At 33.8% G+C, this 24,124-nt stretch overlaps 1 protein-coding gene across 1 annotated transcript in view; it reads right to left on the bottom strand.

Annotated features, from left to right (window-relative positions):
- Positions 1–1,819: 1,819 nt before the first annotated feature.
- The window catches only part of ALDH1A1 (aldehyde dehydrogenase 1 family member A1), a 51,623-nt gene continuing 29,318 nt past the window's right edge, over positions 1,820–24,124 (bottom strand). The window contains exons 8-13 of the mRNA XM_016146192.2: positions 21,917–22,019; positions 20,199–20,383; positions 14,488–14,652; positions 10,122–10,279; positions 7,018–7,092; positions 1,820–2,417 (exon numbers count right to left, since the gene is read on the bottom strand). Coding sequence (XP_016001678.1) covers positions 2,345–2,417; positions 7,018–7,092; positions 10,122–10,279; positions 14,488–14,652; positions 20,199–20,383; positions 21,917–22,019 — 759 coding nt within the window. The 3' untranslated portion in view covers positions 1,820–2,344. The remainder of the gene's footprint in view (positions 2,418–7,017; positions 7,093–10,121; positions 10,280–14,487; positions 14,653–20,198; positions 20,384–21,916; positions 22,020–24,124) is intronic.

Genomic DNA, 24,124 nt, shown 5'->3' with positions numbered 1-24,124 from the left:
GAATTGAATTATACATGATAAAATTCCTCATTGTTTTCCTGTAGTACATGGGCTAATACGATACCCTTTAACTTTCCAAAGTTTTAAGAATTATTGCCAGTATGCCTTTATAAATTGAAGGAAAAGGAATACAAATAATATCTGCAGGCTCAGGAGGAGCCAATATAAAACAGATATTTTACGTTTAATCCTGTAATATTTATATAGTGAAGATTTAATTTTCAAATATTTGAGCTTGCGTCTGGCTTTTGTCTTGTTCTGTGTTCAGCTCTCTTTGTTATACATTTAGTCAATGTTCTGGTGTGATGCCATTACAATATTAACTTGTCTACCTATTAATCTATTTATGCATGATCTTAAACACATCTTTTAAAAATGCAGACACTGTCTGGTTTTGGGAAAATACAACGTCCCTCTGTATTTGGATATTTTCCCTTCTCAATGTCCAAATATTTTTCAGGTCTCCCTAAGACTTTGAGTCTTCCAGTTTTCAAAATGGTAATAATGTCCCCAAACTTGCAAGATAGTCTAGATTGCAAATCTTGTATGGCTGCACAATTTTGAGAAACTTATAACCCGAGTTAAAATTATTTCAATTCTAAGAAGCTAATGAATTTCATTCATTCACACATTGTTGCACGCTACTGTGGCAGCTATTATAATGTTCTAATAACATTTCTACTGAAGTATCTATTAATGTAAAATGCCAAACTTATTTATATAAAATCCAGATCTGGAAAATGTTATCCTAATGATTACTTACCTTAAAATTTAAGCTGCCAAACTAAGAATAGTTTAGAATATGCATGAATACAAAAAAATGATTCACTTATTTTGCTTCCTACATAGCAGCACAGGCAGAAGCTCTTTGAACGAAGGCATAAATATGTAGGTATGGTCCAGTTAGTTTTACACAGAAAATACTGTTCCAGCTGCTCCCTCTTGATCTCTGGATCTCTTCTCAGAACACTCAGTGCTCCTTCATTGCATAGAAGAATATCTTCGACATGGTAATAATTGGTGTTAAATGAGGGTGGGGAAAAGGCAAATTCTCTGGTTAAATAAATTTGGGGGAAAAAACTATATTAAACAAAACTAAACAGGTTATATAACTTCTCAGAACCTGGAATATGCCATGCGCAATTGAAACTCCAAGAGGGGAAAGTAGTACACAAATAGAATTTTTCCAAAATCATTTCCAGTGGAACATTTTCTGAGAGACTGTGTTGTAGAACCTCTCTTCCCCTTATTCACTACAAATCAATCATCAATTAAGGTTCATATCCAGTCAAATTTCATTTATGAGACCATTCCCAGTTCCCTCAGTTAGAGGTTATCACTACCTTGTTGGTGCTCTTGTGGTTCTTAGAAATTTCCATTATACACTCACTTTGTCTTTCTGTCTGTCTGTCTCTTTCTTTTCTCCCTCCCTCTCTTCCTTCCTTGCTTCTCTCCCTCCTTCCTTCCTCGTTTTTGTTTGTATGGTGTCTTTGTTCTCTACTAAAGCACTTTGAGATAATGGGGCACCTACTATTCACCAGTTTCCTGTAACACCTAACACAAAGTTCTGTGTTCTAATTCTAGAACTTTGTAGGAACTCAATAAATGCTTGCTGAAGGACTGAAACCATCTATCTCATATGTTTGCTATTGATTTCAAGAATTCTTCTGGAAAAATAAAATATATTTCTTTACCTATTCGAGAATGACTAGATTAGACTTTTATTTTTAAATGCATCTTTATGCTTAATACTGCTTTTGAGTGACAGAGAGATCACCATAGCTAAAATTTCTACTTAAAAAATTCAAATTTAACAAGAATCATGCAAGGTTGTTTTTATTAAGCTTTATGTTTACATTATAGCTAAGTATTTCAGACAGTACTTAATGTGAAAAGCACACATGACATTCTAGGAAATATGTCAATAAACTCCAAGGACTTCACAACTACTCTAAATGGTACACGTCTCTGCAGTTAACAGGTACATTAAGTATTTCAAGGCCATTATTGAAAAAACATGGAGTGACAACTGGTCCTCTTCTATAAAATGATTATCCTGAACAAGTAGCTACAAACAAAAGCACATGATTATTAGGAGCTAGAGAGATCTTCCATCTAAATCTATCCTTTTTATTACAGATAGGATTTGGGGGTTACATATCAGAAGGTAAATGGTTTGGTATCAGCTATACATCAAGTTTTCTATGTATAGTATTAATGCTAATATGATTAGTTTAAAAAAAATCAAGAAAAGAACAATTTTGTTTTTAAACACTATCATAGATTAGCGACTGTAGGAGATGCTTAGCCATTGAGGATTCTTCTCTTCGTTTTTGTAGTTTCTTTATGAGTTCTTCTGAGAAATCTTCATTGTGACTGTTTTAACCTCTGTGTATTCGTGGAAACCATATTCTCCCCTAGAGAGAGCGGGGTGAGGGGAGGAAACCCAGAGAATTTAGCACGGCAGTACAAATGTACTATAGTTCGTGATTTGGTATAAATTTGTTCTTGCTTATCTGTTTAGGGACAATGGAAGATATTTTCTGTGTACAGAAGCATTTCAAAGAGTAGCTAGCCAACCATAAGATATTTGGTCTTATATAAATCTCCATGTGTGGAGAATTTTCAAAAATTGTTTTTGCATTTGAAATAATCATGTTCACTCAATTGATTTTTACAGAAATTGTCCATTTTTGCCAGTATTTTACTTGATTATAAAAGAAGTCACCACACATCCACACACACAAACACACGTACGCACACACACGCACACACAAAATTCAGCCTAACACAAATTTTATTTCTCGTTTAGGTTAAAATAAATAAGACATATGTAGTACAAAGGAAAAGTGGTAATAAATAGTCACTCAAATAGCATAGAAAAACTAGCAAATTCAAGTATAGCTTAGCTTAGTTATCATGTGTTATTGGCCCAGAAGTGAAAAGGAGGCTAAAAATGACCATGCTGCCATTTTCATTCTAACATTCCCTAATAGAGCTTAAAGTGAAATATTTTCTAACTGTAGTTTTACAAATATCTTTTACTTCTTGATTCTTGGCAAAATTTTTTAAAAATCTGACCTCTTGTTAGAGGTTTTTCTTTCTTTTTTGTCTATTTTGTTTTTAAGAATGAAAGAGAGTTCATTAGCCTAAATTCAAGCCTTTGGACATTTTGTGGTTTTTCGGTTTTCATATTCATACAATGCCTGCCATTTCTTTATATAACTCTTAAAAAAATAAATGGTCAGGAATTAGCTGAGTCAACCAATTAGGATCATGGTATCTTGTTATAAGGCTTATCAAGACCTTCTACCAGTTTTGAAAACTGACTGATTTATCCTTTGTTAAAAAGATAACTAAAAAGATTAGTCTAAGTTATTCTTTATATTGTTTTGAGGAGAAGATTAAATTACATGTACCTAAGAGTACTCTTCAGATCATAACACTAATGCACATGTAGGCTTACAGAGGAATAAGATCTTGATCTTTTTCTACCTCTCTTGTCTGATGATGTAGGCAGGTATGTAGAGAACATCTTTTTCTCCTGGGTAACCTAATCCTCTTACACTGATTATTTTCTTGGGCCATTAAGCTTCTGAAAATGCCTTCTAAAAGCTTCAATGAGCATGTTCTTCAAAGTAATTAAAGGGTTTAGCCTCAGTTATCTGAAACCCATTAAAGGATAATATTTTAGTAAGTATTTTATCTCACAAAGTTAGATATATTAACCCATGATTTTTGCCAATAAGCTTTCTATTCTATTTTGGGTTTCATGGACACTTGAAACTCTCAGAATAGCACTAAGTGTGATTATTGTCATACTCAGGGTGAAGTAAGTCTTGTTCCTTAATATTCCTGTGCATATGTTATGTCTATTACACAAAAACATGTTTATACTTCTCTCTCTTTATAGTACTCATCCATGGGTGATTAGTTCTGTGCTTCTTAAATCTTCGATATATCAATAACTTGGGACCTGATTGAAATGCTGATTCTATTTCAGTAGTGGAGAAAAAGGCCTGAGGTGCTGCATTCCCAACAAACTTACAGGTGATTCCATGCTTCTTATTCAGGATCTACACTACAGTAACAAATTGCATCTGTTTTTCACTCTGGACCCAGAAATGAGCCTGGCACTAATTAAGTGGCACAGAGGAAATGTTTGCTGAACTGACTTGGCAAATATAATCAAGCAAAAATATTCATGAGTTTTTTCTATAAGCCCAATAGTTTGTAATATTTCCATACTCTCCTTTTCCAAAGGAACGGGAAGAAATATTTTGTGAGGTGCTGAAAGTCAATTAAGTTTGAAATGGCATACAAATAAAGTCTCAAGTGACTTATTGGTACAATTATACAAAGGGAGAAATTTCTGCCATTTAACTCATTCCAGTGCCAGCGCCAAGATATGAGATGCAAATCTAGGTTTGGGTGCTCATCACCGCCACCACGTTTTGGTCTACATAATACTATTTTTGGCTTTTTGAGGACTCTGTTGCCAATTGATTAATTCTGCCTTTCAATTTTTGTGGATAAATTGTTAATGAGCTCCTGGCAGTGGTTTGAGGTTATCACTTCAATAATTCTCTTTGAACATCTTGCAGCAAATGATGCTTTTATTAAGTTTGCCAAATTTGAATCCAGGTAGACATTAAAAGTAGCATTCTCAGCTAACACCTTGAAGCAAAAATTTAACATATAACTTTTTCCTTTTTGTTTTAAAGAAGGAAATTATCTATGGCTACATTTCGGATTCTTAGAAAATTACTGAGGGTTGATTCCTGTTTTCCATTCCTGTCTTATTTGATTTCTTTATACCTCGACCTTTAAGTTTGACCCAATTGAATTAAATAAAATTTACATGTTTGGTCTACTTTAGTTATTTCATCCCTTTTGATTATATTATATTCATTCTTCCTAGAGAAATGTGTTAGATAGTTGGGCTAGCAATAAACTAATTGTCCTTCAGAATAATCTAAGCTTTATTATAGCTTTTTATACAAAGTAATTAGTTCTGCCAAGGGAATCTTCAATACTGGATATTATAAATAAAAAGAACTAGAAAAGGAAATCATTTTGTTGAGTTTATACTTTGTGACACTTACTATGCTAGAGAATGAACATGCAGTATGTTGTTTTACTCTCGTATCTAAAGAGGAATGCTAACATCACCTTAAATAGGAGAAAACAGAGGCTCAGAATTATACAACTTGAATCAAGCTGTGTGGCTAGTGAGTGGTAGAACCAGGATTCAAATGCAAGTTGGCTAATCTCCAATTATATTTTCTTTACTATGTCCTGTACTTTTTATGGGTTGATCTTTTGCTATTCTTTACCTCCTCAACATTTTAAAGATATCCATGGCTTTTCACGGCTCCACTGATAAAATGTAATCCAATTTTCTTGAATTCAAGACTCCTTTATCTGTCTTCTTCTTAACTCAGACATCATACTTCTCACCTCTATAAATCTCCATCAGCCTACCAAATTCTCTAGCTCCTCAACATGTCACATGTAATGTTCTGTTCAAGATTACCTCTTCTCCACTTACTGACTCTCTACACTTGTTTCATCCCTTAGATCAAGTTCCTATCCTTTCTGTGATGTCAGCTCCTATTCTAATTACTGCCATTAAGTTTTTATCCACCGAATTCCCACTGAGATTACACCATAGACTCTTTAGCATGGAAAGAAGTTCTTAGATCATCTACTTTCCTCTTTCATTCCTGCCCCCACCACAAATGCTGATCTCATAGGACAAATGACAGCTGTGAGTTAGAGATGCCATAAATTTTATATTCTGGTAGCATCCAGATTTTCTGTCCTTTAATGCTGTGGTCTACACTTTAACTGCTTCTCCACCTCTAGGAGGTGTAGACTCCCAGCCTATTACCATTTATTTCATTGTGTGTGTAGGTGTACTATATATGCTTTTACATATTCTTCTTGCCACCACAATTATACGAAGGATGGGACATGGTATCATGTTTCTAGGGCTTCCTGGACCTTACATACATTTGAGTACTTAATGAATGTACATTGAGAGGAGGACGAATCATATTATTATTTCCCTTTTTCTGGCTGTCCAAAAACAGTTGCTTCATTTTAATTTTGCCGATTGATTTATATAATAAAGCATGTGGGTATTTCATGCAACTATAACATTAGAAACTAAGACTCATTTTACTTGGCTATTTATAAAATGGGCAGGTTTACTCTGATCCCATAGGTTTGTATATGATCTATCTGTTTTCTTTATGATTTTTATAATTTATTGATAAATATAAGAAAATTCTAAAAGATTAAGTAGTTAAAATGGATTGAACAAAAATAAGCAAATATATTGCCACTACCTTCTATGTATGTAAACATAAAAAAATCTATATAACTTGATTTAAAATGCAACTGAAAGCTCATAAATGCACTTTTATATATATTCTCAATTTAATCATGACTATACAACATGTTTTTCTTAGTCAAATTTCGCTTTCAGTTTAGATTTTAGTACCAAAAATAACTCATTTAGGTAATTTAAAATTTTAGAGTCTACATCAATAATTTTTCAACAAATGAGAATCATTTCTCTTACAATAAAACTTTTTTTTTTTTTTTTTTTTTTAGGTAAAGGCCACCTAATTTACTTATTTAAGAGGCATATTCAGATAACTAGAGTGTTCTTACATTTTCACACTAGCTCCTTTCTGGAAACGTTTTCTAAATAGATTATAATTATATATACAGTAAGCAATTCTAAAAGTAGGCAATATTTCAATAACCAAAGTGTTTAGTATGGTCCCTTATGAATAGTAGGAGCTTAATAAATTATACTTCTCTTCTGCCATTACCTTTTTGTACTTATGGGGTAAGTCCAGCTTTTAAAAAGCAATTTAGCAATATGAATCTCAGGAGAGAGCAGAGACAAGTTTTAATTCAAGTAGTGACTATGGATTAATTCCCTGGGAATGACAACCATTTTTATTGACACAAGTGTTTATCTTAATAGAAAGTTATTCTTACATTTCTCGTCCATTTCCAGACATCTTGAATCCACCAAAGGGACTCTGGGAACTTACCACGCTATAGCAATTCACCCTGAAAGAAAAGAAGTGCATTATAGATCATATTTACCTGTAAAATAAGTCTTAAAACTAGAATTCTAGAAATTCAGAGCTCTTTAAGGACTCCATTAAGTTCAATATAACATATTCATTGAGATAAAAAGCAGCACAATGGATTAGGTTGCAGAATAAAAAATGTATGAATATACACTGCCTGGAAATAAATGGAAGGGTACAGTTCTGTGTGTGGATGGCCATTTTGGGTTGGGTATTATGTCCTTCAAAAGTTGTGCTTTGAATTATAAAAGATAAATTAGCCTGTATGCCATAGGAGGAAGAATATGGTTTATGAGAGACTGAGTTTGTTGGCTGGGTGTTCTTTACTGCCTAAATTCAATAACCTTTGCAATTCTCCTGAGAGTTGCGTACTTAGCAGGCAAGAATCAATTTTCTTTCACAATTGGAATACGTATCATATTACTCAGTTCACTTTTTTTTTCATTAATTGGTTGAAAAACTGTGTAAACAGAGGCATTGGCAGGAGTTGGATTTCATTATTAATTTGTTTACTCCTTCCTATATTTCTGAACAAATATAATTATAAAAATATGCGTAATTACAATTAAAGAAAAAAAATAGTGTAAAAGATCAAGACAGAAAAAAAGTTAGAATGCAGTTAAGCAGGGCATGAACAATTTGTTTAGCTTTAAATTTCCTAGTGGCCAAGTGAACAGAGAAATCTATCTACACGATTCTCATTATATGTAAGAGGGAAAAAATATTATTTTAAAAAAACCAATGTTCTTTTAAAATACTCTTCCCTACCTTCATGCTATTATAATAGGTAAACAATGGTATGACATCTAAATAAGTAGTATTATACTTGGAACAGTTTGGTTATTAATTTTACCCTGAGATAATATTCAGACATTTTCTCAGTTACAGCATTTACTAATTTCCAGAGTTCCAAATTTTCATTGAACCACAGAGTTCTTATCCAGCCTCTCCTCCTGGAGGATAGTTCCTTAAATAAACTCACACTTTCAAAAGACAGCTTGTCTCAGCTTTGTTTAATTGCTCTTTCAACTGCAAATGGAATCATTACTCTGAAATTAAGGGTAAAATTCCAAAAACTCTGGAATTCAATACTTAACTTGAAAACATTAAGCAGCAACTATGTATGGAACAATGCCAGGACACTATTATGTTCTAGGACACATTGTAATAAGATTATGGTTGCTTCTGTTTGGACAGTAGAGAAATGCTTGACTGGGGATTCCCACGCCACTGAGTGGAATGAAGTCATAACAAGCTTCTTAGTCAGGCATCTAATATTCTGTTATTCCAAAGTCAAAAACCTGAGACTTATTTTTGTTAAAAGCACAGACAATGTGTTTGCCCTTTTGACTCTACACTGAAAATGAAAATATTTTCTTATAAGTAAATAGAAAACTGAGAAATATTCATTAGAGAAAACTGTAAGTTATAAATGATCAGCCTTGCCAATTGATTCTCTTTCTTTGATTCTTTCTTGTTATAAGGCAGGTGCTAGGCCCACAAAGCCTGGCTCTGCCTCTTAGAACCTGGGTGATATCAGGAAAGTTATTTAGCCTCTCTAAGCAAATGTTTCCTCCTCTGCAAAATGCATGCGATAATATTAATGTGGTTGTGTCATGGAGTGAGATGATGTATAGAATGTGCTTCACATAGTGCTTGGTACATAGTGAGTCTTCAGTAAATGGAGATAATATACACACATACAATAGCAATACTGATTTTATTAACAATTTTATCACAGGATAATTCTACATTAATCACTAGCCATACCGATTATTTATGAAGAATTCATTCCATTTTATTTAAGAGTTTCTGAAAGAAAACATCCTATTATAAAAAGAAACAGGCTTTTGAGCAGTGGTACTCAGTCCTGGTTGCACACAACAATGATATGGGTGCTTTGAAAAATACTCTTTAAGTAAAAGAGCTACAGAGATTGATATAATTTGTAGGTTTAATGTGCACCATCCCCAACCCCAAATCATTTTATATATGTTTAAAGTTCTTCAGACAACTCTGATGTACAGACAGGATTGAGACTCACTGCTTTAGAGTCTGAAATAGGTCTGAACCTCAGCTGTCATTTATTGTGTGTTCTTGATCAATTCCTTAACCTCATTAACCTTTTTTTTTTTTTTTATCGATGAATTTAGCACAATTAAATAGTTGTAAGGTAAAATAAGATAATGAACTTAAAGAATGCAGTGCAATGCCAAGTATAGAGTATATGTTAACTAAACAATGACTCTCTCTACCTTTGGTTAGGAAAAGAGATTATGAAGCTCTCAAGAGGGGCAAGGATTGCTTGGCTGTCTCTTAAGGATAAATACTTTTCGATATCTAACAAATTTTTAACTGGAATAAATGTGACATTATTGGGAAGAAAAATAATCTTAGGTTGTTGCCAGGACTTAAAGGGGCATAAAGTGAGGTTTGACCAGACAAAAATTACCAATAAAGCAGTCCAGGGATGGAGGACTGAGCAGGGCATGAAACAGTTTGAGAGGTACAGCCTCAGCATTTAGATCCTCTAATTTAAAGTATAAAAATCAAAGGTTTAAACCAGCTTAAAACTCAATATGTTCTTCTAAATTAAGACCTTCAGAAATCTCTAATAATTCCAGAGTAAGAAGCTGCTGTAAGAATTAAATGTTTGCACCAAATACATATTGTCTTATTATCTAATTAACCTGATTAAAACACAACTTTATCTCCATAGTGCCTAGAGATTATTTAGTAACACTTAAACTATATTACCCAAACATCAATAAAATATTTTGGGCAAGCAATTTGAGGGGGATGCAGAGTTAAAGAAATACTCTTCCAAAATGCTTCTGATATGTCAGAGTATTTTTGTTCTGTTTGTTTGTTTGTTTCTTTATTTAAGGTATAACTATTTTTCCAGCAGACCATGTGATTCCAAATGAAAAATCAGTCTGAAAGGTTCAAAGTAACCTGTCAATGAAGCTAATGTGGAGAAAGCCAACATTTATAGGCTTGACTTACCACACTGTCCCCGCCTGCAGAGCAGAGGAGACTGTTATGGCTTTATCGAGGTCTTTGGTAAAGATTCCTGCTGCTAAGCCGTAGAAAGTATTGTTTGCTCTCTTGATCACATCATCTAAAGATTTGAACTTCATGATTTGCTGTACAGGTCCAAATATCTATACCACAAGGAATGAATGAATAAATCAAAGTAATAGGTTAAAACTAAATATTTCAAATGATATTGTAGGTTTTTTTCCCTATAAACTACCCAAAATTGACTAAGATTTTGCTTTCAAACCTATGCTTAAGAATCAAAACAATAGTAGCTGGACTGTTAAGACATGTATAAAATCTCTTCGGAACAAGTTGAGATACACATAATAAGGCAACATTTGTTTTCTAGAATTGGAATTAATCTTCCAAGAACTTAAATGATTATGCATGAAATCATTAACTACAGAGTTGCTTTAGGAATATTTAGAAACATTTTAAATTCTCTCCCTAGGTTTCCTCATTTTCCAAGTCACTACATAAATAGCAAACCTAAGAAAGCAATGCTTGTTCTACTGGTTAAATGAGTAGGCAATGACTGCTAATAATAACTATGTTTTAAATACCAGTTTACCATCGACTGAAATATCAACTATTATATTGGACTTAGATCTTTTCATCGTCAGCCAAGTTAGGTGAAACAGCATGCATTTTTGTTCAGATTCCACTATTCAGCCAAATCTTATTCAACTCACATATACCAAAAAGAATAATTCATTACTGCAAGAGCTTAAATCCTCATCCACTCTGTACTAACCAAAGTATGAGTTCATCGGTAATGACTATAATCACAGAGTAGAAAACAAAAATCACAATTTTTCACTCCAGCCTAAACACTCTTTCACTTCCGCTAAACTCTTTAGTTAGCGAAGCCCCATCTTGACTCGTTCTGTATTTTAACTCCCGGTGGGAGAAAAACAAGTGGGTTTTCTCTTAAAAACTAAGCTCCTATATTTTCCCATAAAACATACTAAAATTAAATGAAAGAGAGGTTCCTCCAAGTGTTACCAGGATTTTTTTTTTGAAATGTAAATTCGAAGAGGCAAAAATCAGAAAAGATAAATAAATAGTTTTCTGGTGTTCATCATTGATCTAAACGTAGGAGGGTGACAGCTAACATTTAATAGAGGCTAAGTATAAATCCTAAGGTTGTAAATCTAATATTGATACTATAACCTGGGAACCACATATACAGCAGCTACTATAATAAATGTGTTAATATGTAATTAACACAATTAAAATATGTAATTTTAATTGAACATAGCACATAGCTCTAGGCTCCTACTTTGAAGTAGCATACAACCTGTTATACTATGAGCATTGCAGAAATGTAATAAATGTTTCCTTGATTGAAGATTTTTCCCATAGTCCTTTCTATCTGGTATTAACTAAGATAAGCAAGAACAAACACTCTAATAAGACAAATCTTTATCAGTAAATACAAAAGTTATAATTCAATTGAGGGCTGAATCAATGTGCAGAAACTAAGTTGTTTGATTGTCCATATGCATTTGCTTGTTTTGTCCTTCCTATTTATTTTATGTTTGCAAATCTAATTCTACATTTTTCCTCTAATCGGATGACATTTTGGGGGGTAAGGACAATAACTCACTCAGATTCTCTGTAATTTCATAGGCATGAAATACAACTTTACTGAATGAAAGGATTATGATTCAGTATATCTGAGTTGCCAGTGCCTTCTTATTGTAGTTTTTTTAATGTAATATCTTCATAGACAAAAGTTGATGAATCTAGCTCTGGATTTATTAAAAGCTTCAGTGCCCATGAGGTAGATTACTGATAATTCTTAAATGTAAACTAAGTCTTCCTAGTTATGTGTCATATCTATGAATAACATTCTTTTTGATGTTATATTTGGTAGCTTGTGCTCACCAACTATTTAATTGCAATATATTTGTCTAGGAAAATTAGGAAGTGCAATAACTTCCAAGAAAACATGGAAGATGATAAATAATGTAGGGGATGAATACTATTTTCACATATATATATGGCTTTTAAATAGGAAAAGGTCATAGGGAAATATGAAACCAGTAGGTTGAATAAATGAAGAGGGGTTCCTAGGCAGCCAGAGGCAGAACTTTCTAATGCTTAGTATTGTCCAAACATGGAAATACCTTAGAAATAGTGAGTTACCTATTTCTGATGTTGTTTAAAAAGACACTGACTGACTACTTGTCAGGAGCAAACTGATGGCCATAATGGGGGTTGTAGAGGTGGTCTTAAGTAATCCTTCCAGCTATATAGTACTGAAATAGTAGCAACTCACTCAAGCTCTTTGGATCTCAATGACCTCAACTATAAATTTGACTTTTGGTCTGAATTATTCATAATGTTTCTTCTGGTGCTAATACTCTATCAATTTTTAACAGAATAGTTCCCACACGTTCCATGGGATTCTGTAATGTTAGGTTATGATGGGACTGAATGGAGAATGAAGTTAATTTGAGCAACATATGGTCAAGTAGAAACAGTTGGGGAATGGTAGTCATGAAAATTATACTATACTCTGAAACTGCCTTTAACTAGATATTTGACCTGATTACTTCTTTGGGCATTAAGTTTTCTTATCTACTATTTGGAATGATGACAAGAATATTTCTAAATCACAGTTGGCTCTGTGGCTCAAAGGAGAACTCAAGATACAAAAAGTTTCAAGAAAGCTTGACATGATATATTCACATGGGGAATAAAATAAATATAATATGTAGGCGCTGAGAACAATTACCATGTCTTTATTGAGGAAAGTTTTTGGATCAGAATATTATGCTTAATTATATTTAGTTGCCCAACATTAAAATATATCATAGGAATTATAGACCTTACAATTTTTTTGAGATTTTCATTAGAAAATAATACTATCCCAACTATGTAAAAAAATAAAATAAAATAGAGTATTTAACTGTTCATTGAAAGAAATAAAGAAGAGTATTTAACTGTTCATTGAAAGGAAACACTAGAGGCTTTTTTTCTAATTTTGGAGAGATTCTATGAAAAGAAAAAAAATACTCTTATAAGGTTGTTGTAAGAATTAAATGAGAATATTTAATGTTTATATTAAATATTTTATATTTATTTAAATATATTTATATATGTTATACATTATACATATTATAACATATATATTTATAAATGTATAATACATAATGTTATATATAATTTATATTATATTATTTATAATTTAAATTATTTATTTATTTATAAATTTTATTATATATAACTTTATATGTAAATACATATTAACAAGGATGCAGAGAAACTGGATTACTTATACATTGCTAATGGGAATGTGAAATCTTTTAGCCACTCTGAAAAATAGTTTGGTAGTTTCTTAAAAAACTACATTTACCATATGACCCTTGGTAAATTGTACTTACTCCTGGCATTTATCTCCAAGAAATGAAGATATACATTCATACAAAAAAACTGTACACCAATGTTTGTAGCAGCGTTATTCATAGAAACCCCAAACTGGAAACAACCCAAAAGTTCTTCCATGGATGAATCATTAAACTGTGGTAAATCCATACTATGGACTACTACTCAGCCATAAAAAGGAACAGACTATCCTTACGTGCAACATCCAAGGCAAATCTATGAAGAATTATGTTGAGTGAAAAAAGCCAACCCCAAAAGACTACATGAAGTATGATTTCACTTATTTAACATTCTTCAAATGATAAAATTATAGAAATGGAGAACAGATTCATGGTTAGGGGAAAGCCAAAGCGGAGTGGGAAGGATCTGGCTATTAAAGGGAAACATAAAGGATTTCATGGGGTGATGCAGTGTTCTGTTTTGACTGTATCAGTGTTACCATACTTGCTGTGATACAATGGTTTGGTAAGATGTTACCTCGGAAGGAAAGTGGTTAAATAGTACCTGGGGTTTTTCTGTATTATTTCTTAGAACAGCTAAGTCTACAATTATCTCAAAATAAAAAAGTTCAATGAAAAAAAAACTGCATATCATTTTATTCTTTTCCAATTATTTTCAAATACGTATTTCCAAAGGAGAAAAACACACTGAAGATACGAATTTTTTTTTTCTATTACATTAAATCTGTGAAGGAAACACGTAGAAATAGTTAAACATCTTGGTCTGTGTTTGGCTGGATATTCCTGGCCTGCTCAATGAATTCCTTACTATTTTTAGTCTTGATCACAACTTTAAACCTTTATCAATAACAGAAATGAAGAGTAACATTTACTGTGAAAGATGTTCAAAGAGCTAAGAATTTTAAAGGGACACTTTGTGTACACACATGCAGACAAAATATGCAACAAAGAGAACAGAACAGAATGAAACCATTTACCTCCTCTTTTGCAATGCGCATCTCATCTGTAACGTTAGAGAAAACCGTGGGCTGGATAAAGTAGCCTTTATTCCCCCATGGACCGCCACCACATTCCAGTTTGGCCCCTTCTTTCTTCCCACTCTCAATGAGGTCAAGTATTTTTTCATACTGTTCTTTATCAATCTATTTGAAAAGTACCACATAAAAAGAGGGAAAAAAATCAGCAAGTTGTAAAGATAATACATTGCCTGGCCTGTTAATAAGAGCTTCAGAATGCTAGAATATTGTTATTAAGTCAAATACTCAATCAAAACAGCCGACAGAGGCTCAGATTCATTCTTTGGGTATATTTTATTTAATGACTTTAATGGAGAGAAACCTTGAAAATAGAGATTTGTATTTAGTAATTGTTTTACAGTTATGTAAGAAAAACATATTGGCACGGTGAATATATGTAAACCTTTTCATATGATTGACATTTACACTGGAAGAAATGCCTATTAATAATTAAACACACATAATTGGAAACTGTAGTCCTAATGTAAATAAAAGGAGTGATAAGAGAAAAAGAGAACTTTGATACTGAGTTGAATTAGATACAACAGTTGGAAAGCTGATACTTTGGGAATTTAGGAAGACGTCTAACTCTCCATTTGGTTCTCCTCATGCCTGATTATCTCCTCTGGCTGGGTGCATGCTGACCACAGCCTGGTCATCCTCCCCAATTTAGGTCCTTCTACGGCAGTCAGTAGGTCTGGTTTCAATTTCTGGCCCATCCTGATTGTTAGTATCCTAGTCTATTAAATGGGCCACATCTAAATATGTGATAAGAATTAAAGAATTTAAACGGTTTGTTAAATAATATTTTTATAAGGAAAAAAGTGAGTTCATAGTTTTGTTTAGGAAAACCAGGAGCACATACCTCTCCTCCATGCACTGGTATTGGAGCTACCTATTGCCTCAATTCCTATGTTGGGACCCAATTCCTATGTTGGATCCAAACCACGGGTGAAGACTGTTTTGTCTCAGGTGCGGCTGAGGTTAAATTTGAAAGGAAAATCTTCAGAGATCGAGGAGTTAAGGTGAGGGCCTCTTGCCAGTTTAACTTGTCTCTTCTCACTACTTAAAAAGCGTTTTCTTTATTTTCTTCTTTGACTCTGCAATCTCCCCCATCTTCTAAGGTCCATTAAAAGGTTTCATAAAGTTCTAACTGCATGCTACCCAGCCAACCATAGCCAATTAGATTAAGTGCTATTTGAAACCAGAAACCATTTTCTAAAATTGGCACAATATTCAGTGCAATATTGCTCAGTGCTCCTCAGTACACCATATTTGATTGGATATTCTGAAAATATTCTTTGATTTCCAGCAAATTAAAAAAGTTGTAGTGTTGTTTTAATAAGAGGTGATTTTAAATTACTGCCTAATGTTTAATACAACCAAACTAAGAGGTGAGGTAGGTAGCTCTGCTTGGTTAAGATATTCTACTTTGTCAGTAAATAGACAAGGATCCATGTACCTCCCTACAAAGCTTCTCTGGCCTGTTTCAATATATTAATCTGACAATGCCTCCAACAATCATGATCTTTTCAGTTTTTATCTCATGATCTGTTTCCCAAGTCAGAACTTCTCCCTGCCTATGACCAAAGTGGATAATTGGTGACAATTAGATCCCTGTTATGCACTGAGGAATAGAGGCTTGACAGGATTTGTTTGTTTGTTGGAAATTTGAGATGGATAGTGAAAATTTGGATGGTTAAATTTAGATAATTATTCTAAAGATATGGGAATTTATATTTTAGTGTCTGGCTACTGACAATGTGGTCATACAACTAGCAGCTCCAGTACTATGTTATAGCATTGTGGATGGTGGACCCTGAGACAATGATAGCTACTAAGAAGGGCTCCTGGGGGCTAACTGGGCTCAAATTTAAAAAAAAAAGAAAAAGAAAAAAAGAAAAACAGTCTAACACTTGTTTCTACACAGAGGTGTCTCACGAAAACTGCACTTCAGGAAGAAGCCTGCACTAAAATCCTGCCTCCCACACTGCACTTCTTGCCTGCACTCTGTTCCTGCTGTCTGAGACAGCCCCTACAAAGGAGTTCTTGGAATTGTACGCCAACCAATAGGACTGAGATTTTCCCTGTGCAACTAGAACTATGCAGCTTTATCCCCACAAGCATTTTTACGTACCAATTAGCAGATCCATTCTGACTAATCAGGACAGTGCCCTTTGGTCCATTCAAACTGGGAGAGTTTGGAGTCCTTGCCCCCTGTTCCTGATGGACCAATCAGGAACGGGGGGCAAGGACTTCTTTATGACTCAGCTCCTTTCTGGCACAGGGAGTACACTTGCCCTTTCCACTAAAGACAGAAGACTGCATTTCTCTAGTTGAAGCTAAAACAGAGAAGTCTCAGAAAAAATGTCACTGGAGCAGAGCAGGTGGAGGACAGCAGGCAGAGTGGAGCAGACTGGCCAGAGCAGAACAGAGCTGTCTAGCTGGGTAGGAGCCTCTCCTGAGGACTGCCTCATCCCACATCTGCCTCACAGCCATGCTGTCCCACAGATCTGCTGTTTCATAATTGAGCTATAACACTATTAAGCTGTTCCACAGCCGTGCTGTTTCACAATTGAGCTATTGTTACTTAATAAAGTTTCCTTCTTCACCGCACCCCAATTTGAGGATTTCTGTTGGAGGTGAATTGGCATCAATGGTCATCAATAGACAGGCTCCACCCCAGACCTATTGCATCAGAATTTACATTTTAACAAGGCAATTCAAGTGTGCAGGAAAGATTGAGAACATTGCACTAGAGTTTAGGAGCAGTGAAAGAAAATTTCAGTTCTACTTAGGGACATATTCAGTTTAGTCAGGATAATTTTGATTCACCATAAATATGAACTTTCTTTAGAAGATTTCAAATTGACCGCATCTGAACTTGACCTTCTTTTTAGCCCTCGGGAACTTTTCAGTAATGCTAGGATGTAGCAGGGGCTCTTTACTGTGTAATGGGTCATTAGCTCATGGGCTAGTCTCTGAAATGTAATAGGCCATGGCATTGTTGCAACAGTCTCAAAATATACATTTTGATGTGTTTGAATGTGCAAATTCTTTGATTCCTGAGGGTCAGTTGGTTGATAAAGTGGACAGATTGAGAAATGACAGACACTTTCCTCATATTATTGGAAACCATAGACCAACGAGAGCAACAAGAGTAGCTATATGAAGTTATTGATCTGTGATGAGAATTGTCATTGTGAGTATAAATGGAAGCATGTAATTTTCATTTATTTAACAGGAATTTGAGTATGTAGTATGAGCCAGGTTCACAGATAAATACTTTTTACAGATTATCTCATCTCAATGCACGATGACCCCTCAGAATTGATATTACTGACTCCCATTTTACAGATGAGAAGATAGAGCCTCAGGGAGGTTAGATTGTAAATCCAGTCTCTGACGCAAGAGTCCCTCTCTCCACACAAGGACAAGATGTAACACTACTGATGACGTTAGCACATTTTATGTGGCTATCACCAATTCTTTGTCAAATAGAAATACTGATTTTTTCCAAGTTTTTAAGTAAATGCACATTTGGCCTATGAAATAAATTGGAAAACACTTCACTAATGAAGAATTTATAATATATATGTATGCTAAAGCTTAGTGAAGAAAATGTCTCTTTCCATAAGCTTTCTTATAGCAGATGAGTATTTTTAAGGGTAAAGAAGCCCCAAGGGTTTTCCGTCTTTTACTTTTCAAAGTCCCAATGTATCTACTTATTCTACTTATTTGGTGCAACCTGTGATAAAATCTATTCACTTATAGAGATTAAAGTTGTGTTAAGCAGTAAGATCACTGGATTGCTTACTTTAGAATCCTATGAATAGGAATTTTCTTAAAGTCTATTTTAATTTTCGTCTCTTAGAGATAATAAAATGTTCTAGCTCATTTTTTTCAGCCTCTGATTGAACTGTGCAGATACCTAATAAGAGAAAGTATTGCCCAACAATATTTAACATTAAATATCTTAGATATTTTCTTCCCTCCACTTTCCTCCCTTCTCCTTCCTTTCCCTTCCCTTTCCTCCTTTCCCATCTCTTTGTCTGTTTGTCTGTCTACCTACCAGTACATCATATAGGAAATGGGAAAAGTGCTTTACTTTTACATTAATAAATATATAGCTCTTAAGAGAGAAACAACCACAACTGAAAACTCAGAATCCTTTTTTTTTTTTTTTTTTTAGGATGGATGACCAAGTCAAATTGAATTTAACATATGTCTTGCTAGCTAATTGAAAAGTTTACAAATATAATCAAAATTACCAATTATTTCTATGTACTCATTAACTTGAAGATAAATACAAAGTATAATGGGATAAAGCCAAACAACTTATTATGTTATTTGCCAAGTGTTTTATGGATTTCATGTCTGAATATTTGGCATTGCCTAAATCCTAAGATTCTCCTAATTGGATATCTTGAATGAGAAGGATGCTACAAGACAGCCTCTTAACTTATCATGATTGTAAAGTCCATGAGGTCAGGTAGCATAACCTTCTCGTTTTGTTTTGCATTGCCAGGTACCTATCCCAGGGTTTAGCTGATAGTAGCTTTCAATAAATTTTGGTTGATAAAATTTATTTTTTACTTAGTTAATAAATCAAGAATAGTATTTGTTCCAAATCAACAGTGTGGAACAGTGATAATTTTTATTGTGGAAGAATAAAACCTCTAAGTTTATTTTGTAGACTCTAGAACAGGATTTCTCAATAGCGCCCCTATTGGTATTTTTCACCAGATAAATCATTGTGGGGTTCCCCTGTGCAATTTTAAGATGATCAGTAACATCTTTGGCTTCTACCCACTAGATACCAGTGGGTAGATACTACTGGCAGTTCTACCAGTAGAATTACCCCTCTCTCCGAGTTGCGACAACTAAAAATGTCTCAAACATTGCAAACTGGGGGCAAAATTGTCCCCAGCTAAGAACCACTGCTTTAGATCAAGACCCCAAAGGGCAAGAGGAGATTTAGAATCAAAGGTTCAGGAGCTTCCATAACAGACAATACACATGAACTGGGCAAGGAAGAATGAAAGGCGACCTTTGAATAAAAGAGAAAGAGAGACACTCTTATTGAAAATAGTTCTGAGTAGACAGAAGAAAATGGGAATCTGAGAGGAATAATTTATCTGTAACAACTAAAATGAGAAGTTTGCCACAAAATCAGGAATATCAGACCTTTTAGGGCATATCACCAGTAGAAGATGAGAGTAACTAAAGACATTGGGGAAAGTTTAGAGGCATGCTAGGTGCCTCTCTCTGTGGCTTGGAAGCTGGGAAAAAGAATGGATTCCAAGGAAGAAATAAATGATAGACTCGCATAAAATCTTACAAGTGCATAGAGAACTCACTGTATATGGGAATCAAGAGGCATGTAGTTGAAGGAAACTATAAATTTACATCATTTGTTATTTTTCCTCACATCTTCAATTCCCAACATGACTCACAAACTGTTCTTAGACATAAAAAGTAGGCAACACAAAAACAGGATGATTTTTTTACTGTTTTGGGTTAGATTAATTACTTTTTTAAATCATTGATATAGTATTGCCACCTAGGAAGATGCACACGTGGGAAGTAATCTTATTCAATAAAAACTAGGCCTAAAGAGAACACTTTATTCTTGTCCTCTGAGAAGTCTGTTCCTTCTATTATAAACCTACCTGTGGGCCATGATTGACTCCTGGGGTCAGAGGATTTCCAATAACATACTTTTTAGCCCGCTCGACACTCCTTCGAACAAACTCGTCATAGATGGATTCTTCCACAAAAAGCCGGGATGCAGCTACACAACATTGGCCCTGGTGGTAGAATAGCCCGATGTGTGCAGACTCAACGGCATTGTCCACTACAAACAAGACATCCATGTTAAAGAAGAAATAGTTTCCTAAGATTATATACATATCACAGAGGTAATATTGTGTGTTATAGAAAAAGCACGAGTTGTGTAGTCAGAAATCAATTCAATATATTCTACCTCTTATCAGCCAGGTGACAAATTAACCTTTCTGATCCTTTATTTGCCATGGGAATGGCAGCAACAAATAGAATCTAAATAAATGTGATTATTATTACAAGTTTAACATGGACATTACTAAAAATGTGAAAAGTGTCATAATATCAAATGTCACTGCAAATGGTTTTTACAAATATCTTTGTTTATAATTAGGTGACATCAGGCCTCAGGTTTTAACTAAATGACAAAGAAAATATAAAATATCCATTGTATTAAATAATTTCAACACATTCTTAGATACCTTGAAAAAAGAAAGGAAGAGAACTAATATTCAGAATTGCTCCCCCATCTTACCACTCTGTTCTAGAAGAAACATTTTTTTCAACTCTATCTAAACTATACCATATTATTTCACGTGTGCTTATAAACTCTTTTCAACTATGTATCTGAGTTGGTAGAATGAGCCTTAAAAGAAAGAAATAGTTTGTTCATTAGTAAATCCTAAACAAATAGAAGACAGTTTTCTTTGCATTTCAATTATTTAAATGCTAAAGAGTTAATTCAACACTGTAGCTGTTGGGCATTGTTACTTTTTTTGTGTGAATTAACCACATCTGCTTAAGTTTTAGTGGAGGCAGTTTATGGAAAGGTTTGGTAAAATCAGGAATCTTGTCATGTTTATAGACCATATAATAAGGTAAGGTGATCTAAAGGTTTCAGTTAAGATCACAATACAACATAGGCCAATTCCATTAGCCATTTGTGTTTAAAGCCTCAGACCAATGACGCTGCTGTTAAAGAGTCACATGAGTATTTGATCATATATTTCTGTTAATTGATTCTCATTTAGTAAATAATTGTGGGATTCTTCTTGATGTTTTATAGTGGAGTCACGTTATAACTATAGATTTAATATATGTTAATTCAACTACACTTGCTAGGAGAAAAAAATTACTTAAAATAGTCAGTGTTATTTTCTTCTGGCCATGTCAAATAAAATGAGTATATGACCTAAAATGAAGGGAAATGACGAATGTGAAATTTACTTTCATTCCACTTGGTCTCAGTCCAATATGTCTGAGGTTATCTCACTTTTCTTAATGGGATGCTACTACTTAAAGCTATGAAATTAAAAATATACATTATGGCCCCTAAATGTAAAACAGTTAGTTTACCTAAAATTCAGCTGGGAAAATAGAAATCTATTCCAAACCAGGAAGAGATAGTGTTTGTGTTAGACTTAGCTAGATGTTATAACTGTAGGATATTTTAAGAAATTTTTTAAGAGTAATACTTGACTCTGATTAACGCCTTACACCTTGACATGAGGAGCAAACCCTCTTGTAAACTTCAAGTTCACTGTATGGCATTATCAGACACCAAAAAGGATAAAAAGTAAAAGGAAAAAGAGTGATTTCTACTCACAGTCTGCATCAGCAAACACAATGCAAGGGCTCTTTCCACCGAGCTCCAGGGTCACCCTCTTCAGATTGCTTTTCCCAGCAGCTTCTTTGATTATTTTGCCGACCTGAAGTGGAGCATTACAAAATAGGAGGTTTAACCTGCTTTCGCGAAGGCATGTTTATTTAGCATTTTAAATTTATATATATATGAAGTTTGTGCCATAGCTGTTTCATGCGAGAGAAACATTAAATGGCAATTTTCAAGATCTGATACCTTCAGATATCAAAGGCTCTTCCATCCAAACATAATCATATAGTGAATCAGGAAAATGCTCAGGAGAACAGAGATACAGAATACAGAAGCTGATTTTGACGTATATGACTAGAAAGTTATATTTTCATTTTAAGCAGATCCTTATCCTTCTACTGATCAATTTGACATCTGACTCCAACTATAACTTACATTTCTATGAACTCTTTCAGAGCCTCCCTCAGACTGTATTATTATATAGATATCAATTTCCCAAACAGATGTCACCTGCCTGGTAGCAGTGACAATATTCTATCGCTGAGTACCTTTTTCTCAGCACTATCACAGTGGGCTTAACTGTTGGTGACCAAAAAAACCTCTCTCTTTTCCCCTCTCCCGCCACACCTTTGAACAGTGGAGTTAGAAGAAAAACAATGGATCTGTGCTCCATGCTGCTATTTCGGTTAGCTGGAATCCTACTGTTCTGATTTCTTCTTTAATGCTAGATGTCTCTCTTCAGAGAAAGAAATCGTTTGTTTGTTTGTTTGTTTGTTTGTTTTTGTTTTCCTTTGTGGATCATTTACCATCAAGATTATTTTCTGTAGCTTTCATTTTTCATCTCTAAAATCTGGCTTGTTTTATAACTTATTATTTTATTAAAGTCTTAAGGCACTAAAATGATCTTTGCATTTTTTAAAAAAAGATCATTTATTTTTATTCTCTGGATTTCTTTTCCTATTTGGCACCTCAGATTTTAATAAAAAATTTCTAGCCAATTAAACAAAAGTAGATGTTTGCTGAATATTTGTTTAAATTTTATGTGTTTACTAAACTGACTGCTATTGTGCATTACAGAGTAGAACATTAATTAATCTGCTGTTTTCATCTTATTTAAAGATTTTATGGGACTAGACCACACTCTTATTGTTAATAAAAATAAACTAAAAGTATACTTGCAGTGGGGAAACCCTGTCTGAAATTTCTCTTGTATCCCATTTTCTTTCTACAATATATTTCTTATGACCACTTTAAAAAAATGAATTTTAAGGGCAATTAAGAATTTTCTATTGCTAGATATTACTCCCTAGTTGCATTTTCCCCTTTGAAATCTCCAAATTCTTTCCACATTTTTTTCTATTTCTTTTTCTTTTGCTTAGAAAGATTGGAGAAATTAATAAAGTAGATAATTTTTGTCATGGGGAAAAAAGTAAGATCAGAGGCATTTTTTTCAAAAAGCTACAGATGTCAAAAGAACGACTATGAAGAATGGTTAGAAGTATGAATGGCTAGAAAAGTTATACTTTTGCTTAGTGATGGTTCAAGTAGCAAATAACAGGTTTGCTTGAGTTTTTCCCAAAGTTAGCTAAAGCCAAACAAGAAAACATCAAGTTTTGTCCTATAATTTTATTCCCTTGATTGGAAAAAATTAAAGGTTCATTGCTTTTCCCAAAGAGGTCTGCAATGAAGAAAAGAAAGGAACTATTAAAATTATGGTAAACAGTATATGCCATGATTTTGTGGGATTTGCAGAAGTAGCAAATGCTCATGAAAGTGCTTTAACTTATATCCTGCATGATGTGGGTTAGATACTGTTTTAAATGAATCTAATGGGACATAAAATTCATACCTTGCCAGAAGCATGTTTAGAATGGGGTTCATCGCTACAATGACCAGAAGAAATGTAGTTTGCCTCTTTATGGCATTTGGCAAGTCCTTACTATCTGCCAAGTAACAAAACTGAAGCTAAAAGAAAACTCAGAAAGATTGAGTTTTCTGTGAGGCTTATAAAATTATCTTAGTCACTCTTAATTTTTTTTAACACTTATTTAGAAGTATTACTGTACTAGTTTCTGAAGATAACAATGAATTGGGATACTTAACTTTTGGAAGACACACTGCTTACAGGGGTAGAGTCAGAATTTGAACCTAGATGCACCCTAGTCCTCTAATCTGAAGGTTTCTTTGGTGATAGGTAAAGTG

Source organism: Rousettus aegyptiacus, unplaced genomic scaffold (assembly GCF_014176215.1).
Source record: "Rousettus aegyptiacus isolate mRouAeg1 unplaced genomic scaffold, mRouAeg1.p scaffold_m13_p_3, whole genome shotgun sequence".
Lineage (NCBI taxonomy): Eukaryota > Metazoa > Chordata > Mammalia > Chiroptera > Pteropodidae > Rousettus > Rousettus aegyptiacus.
This window is presented reverse-complemented; position numbering and strand designations above follow the sequence as displayed.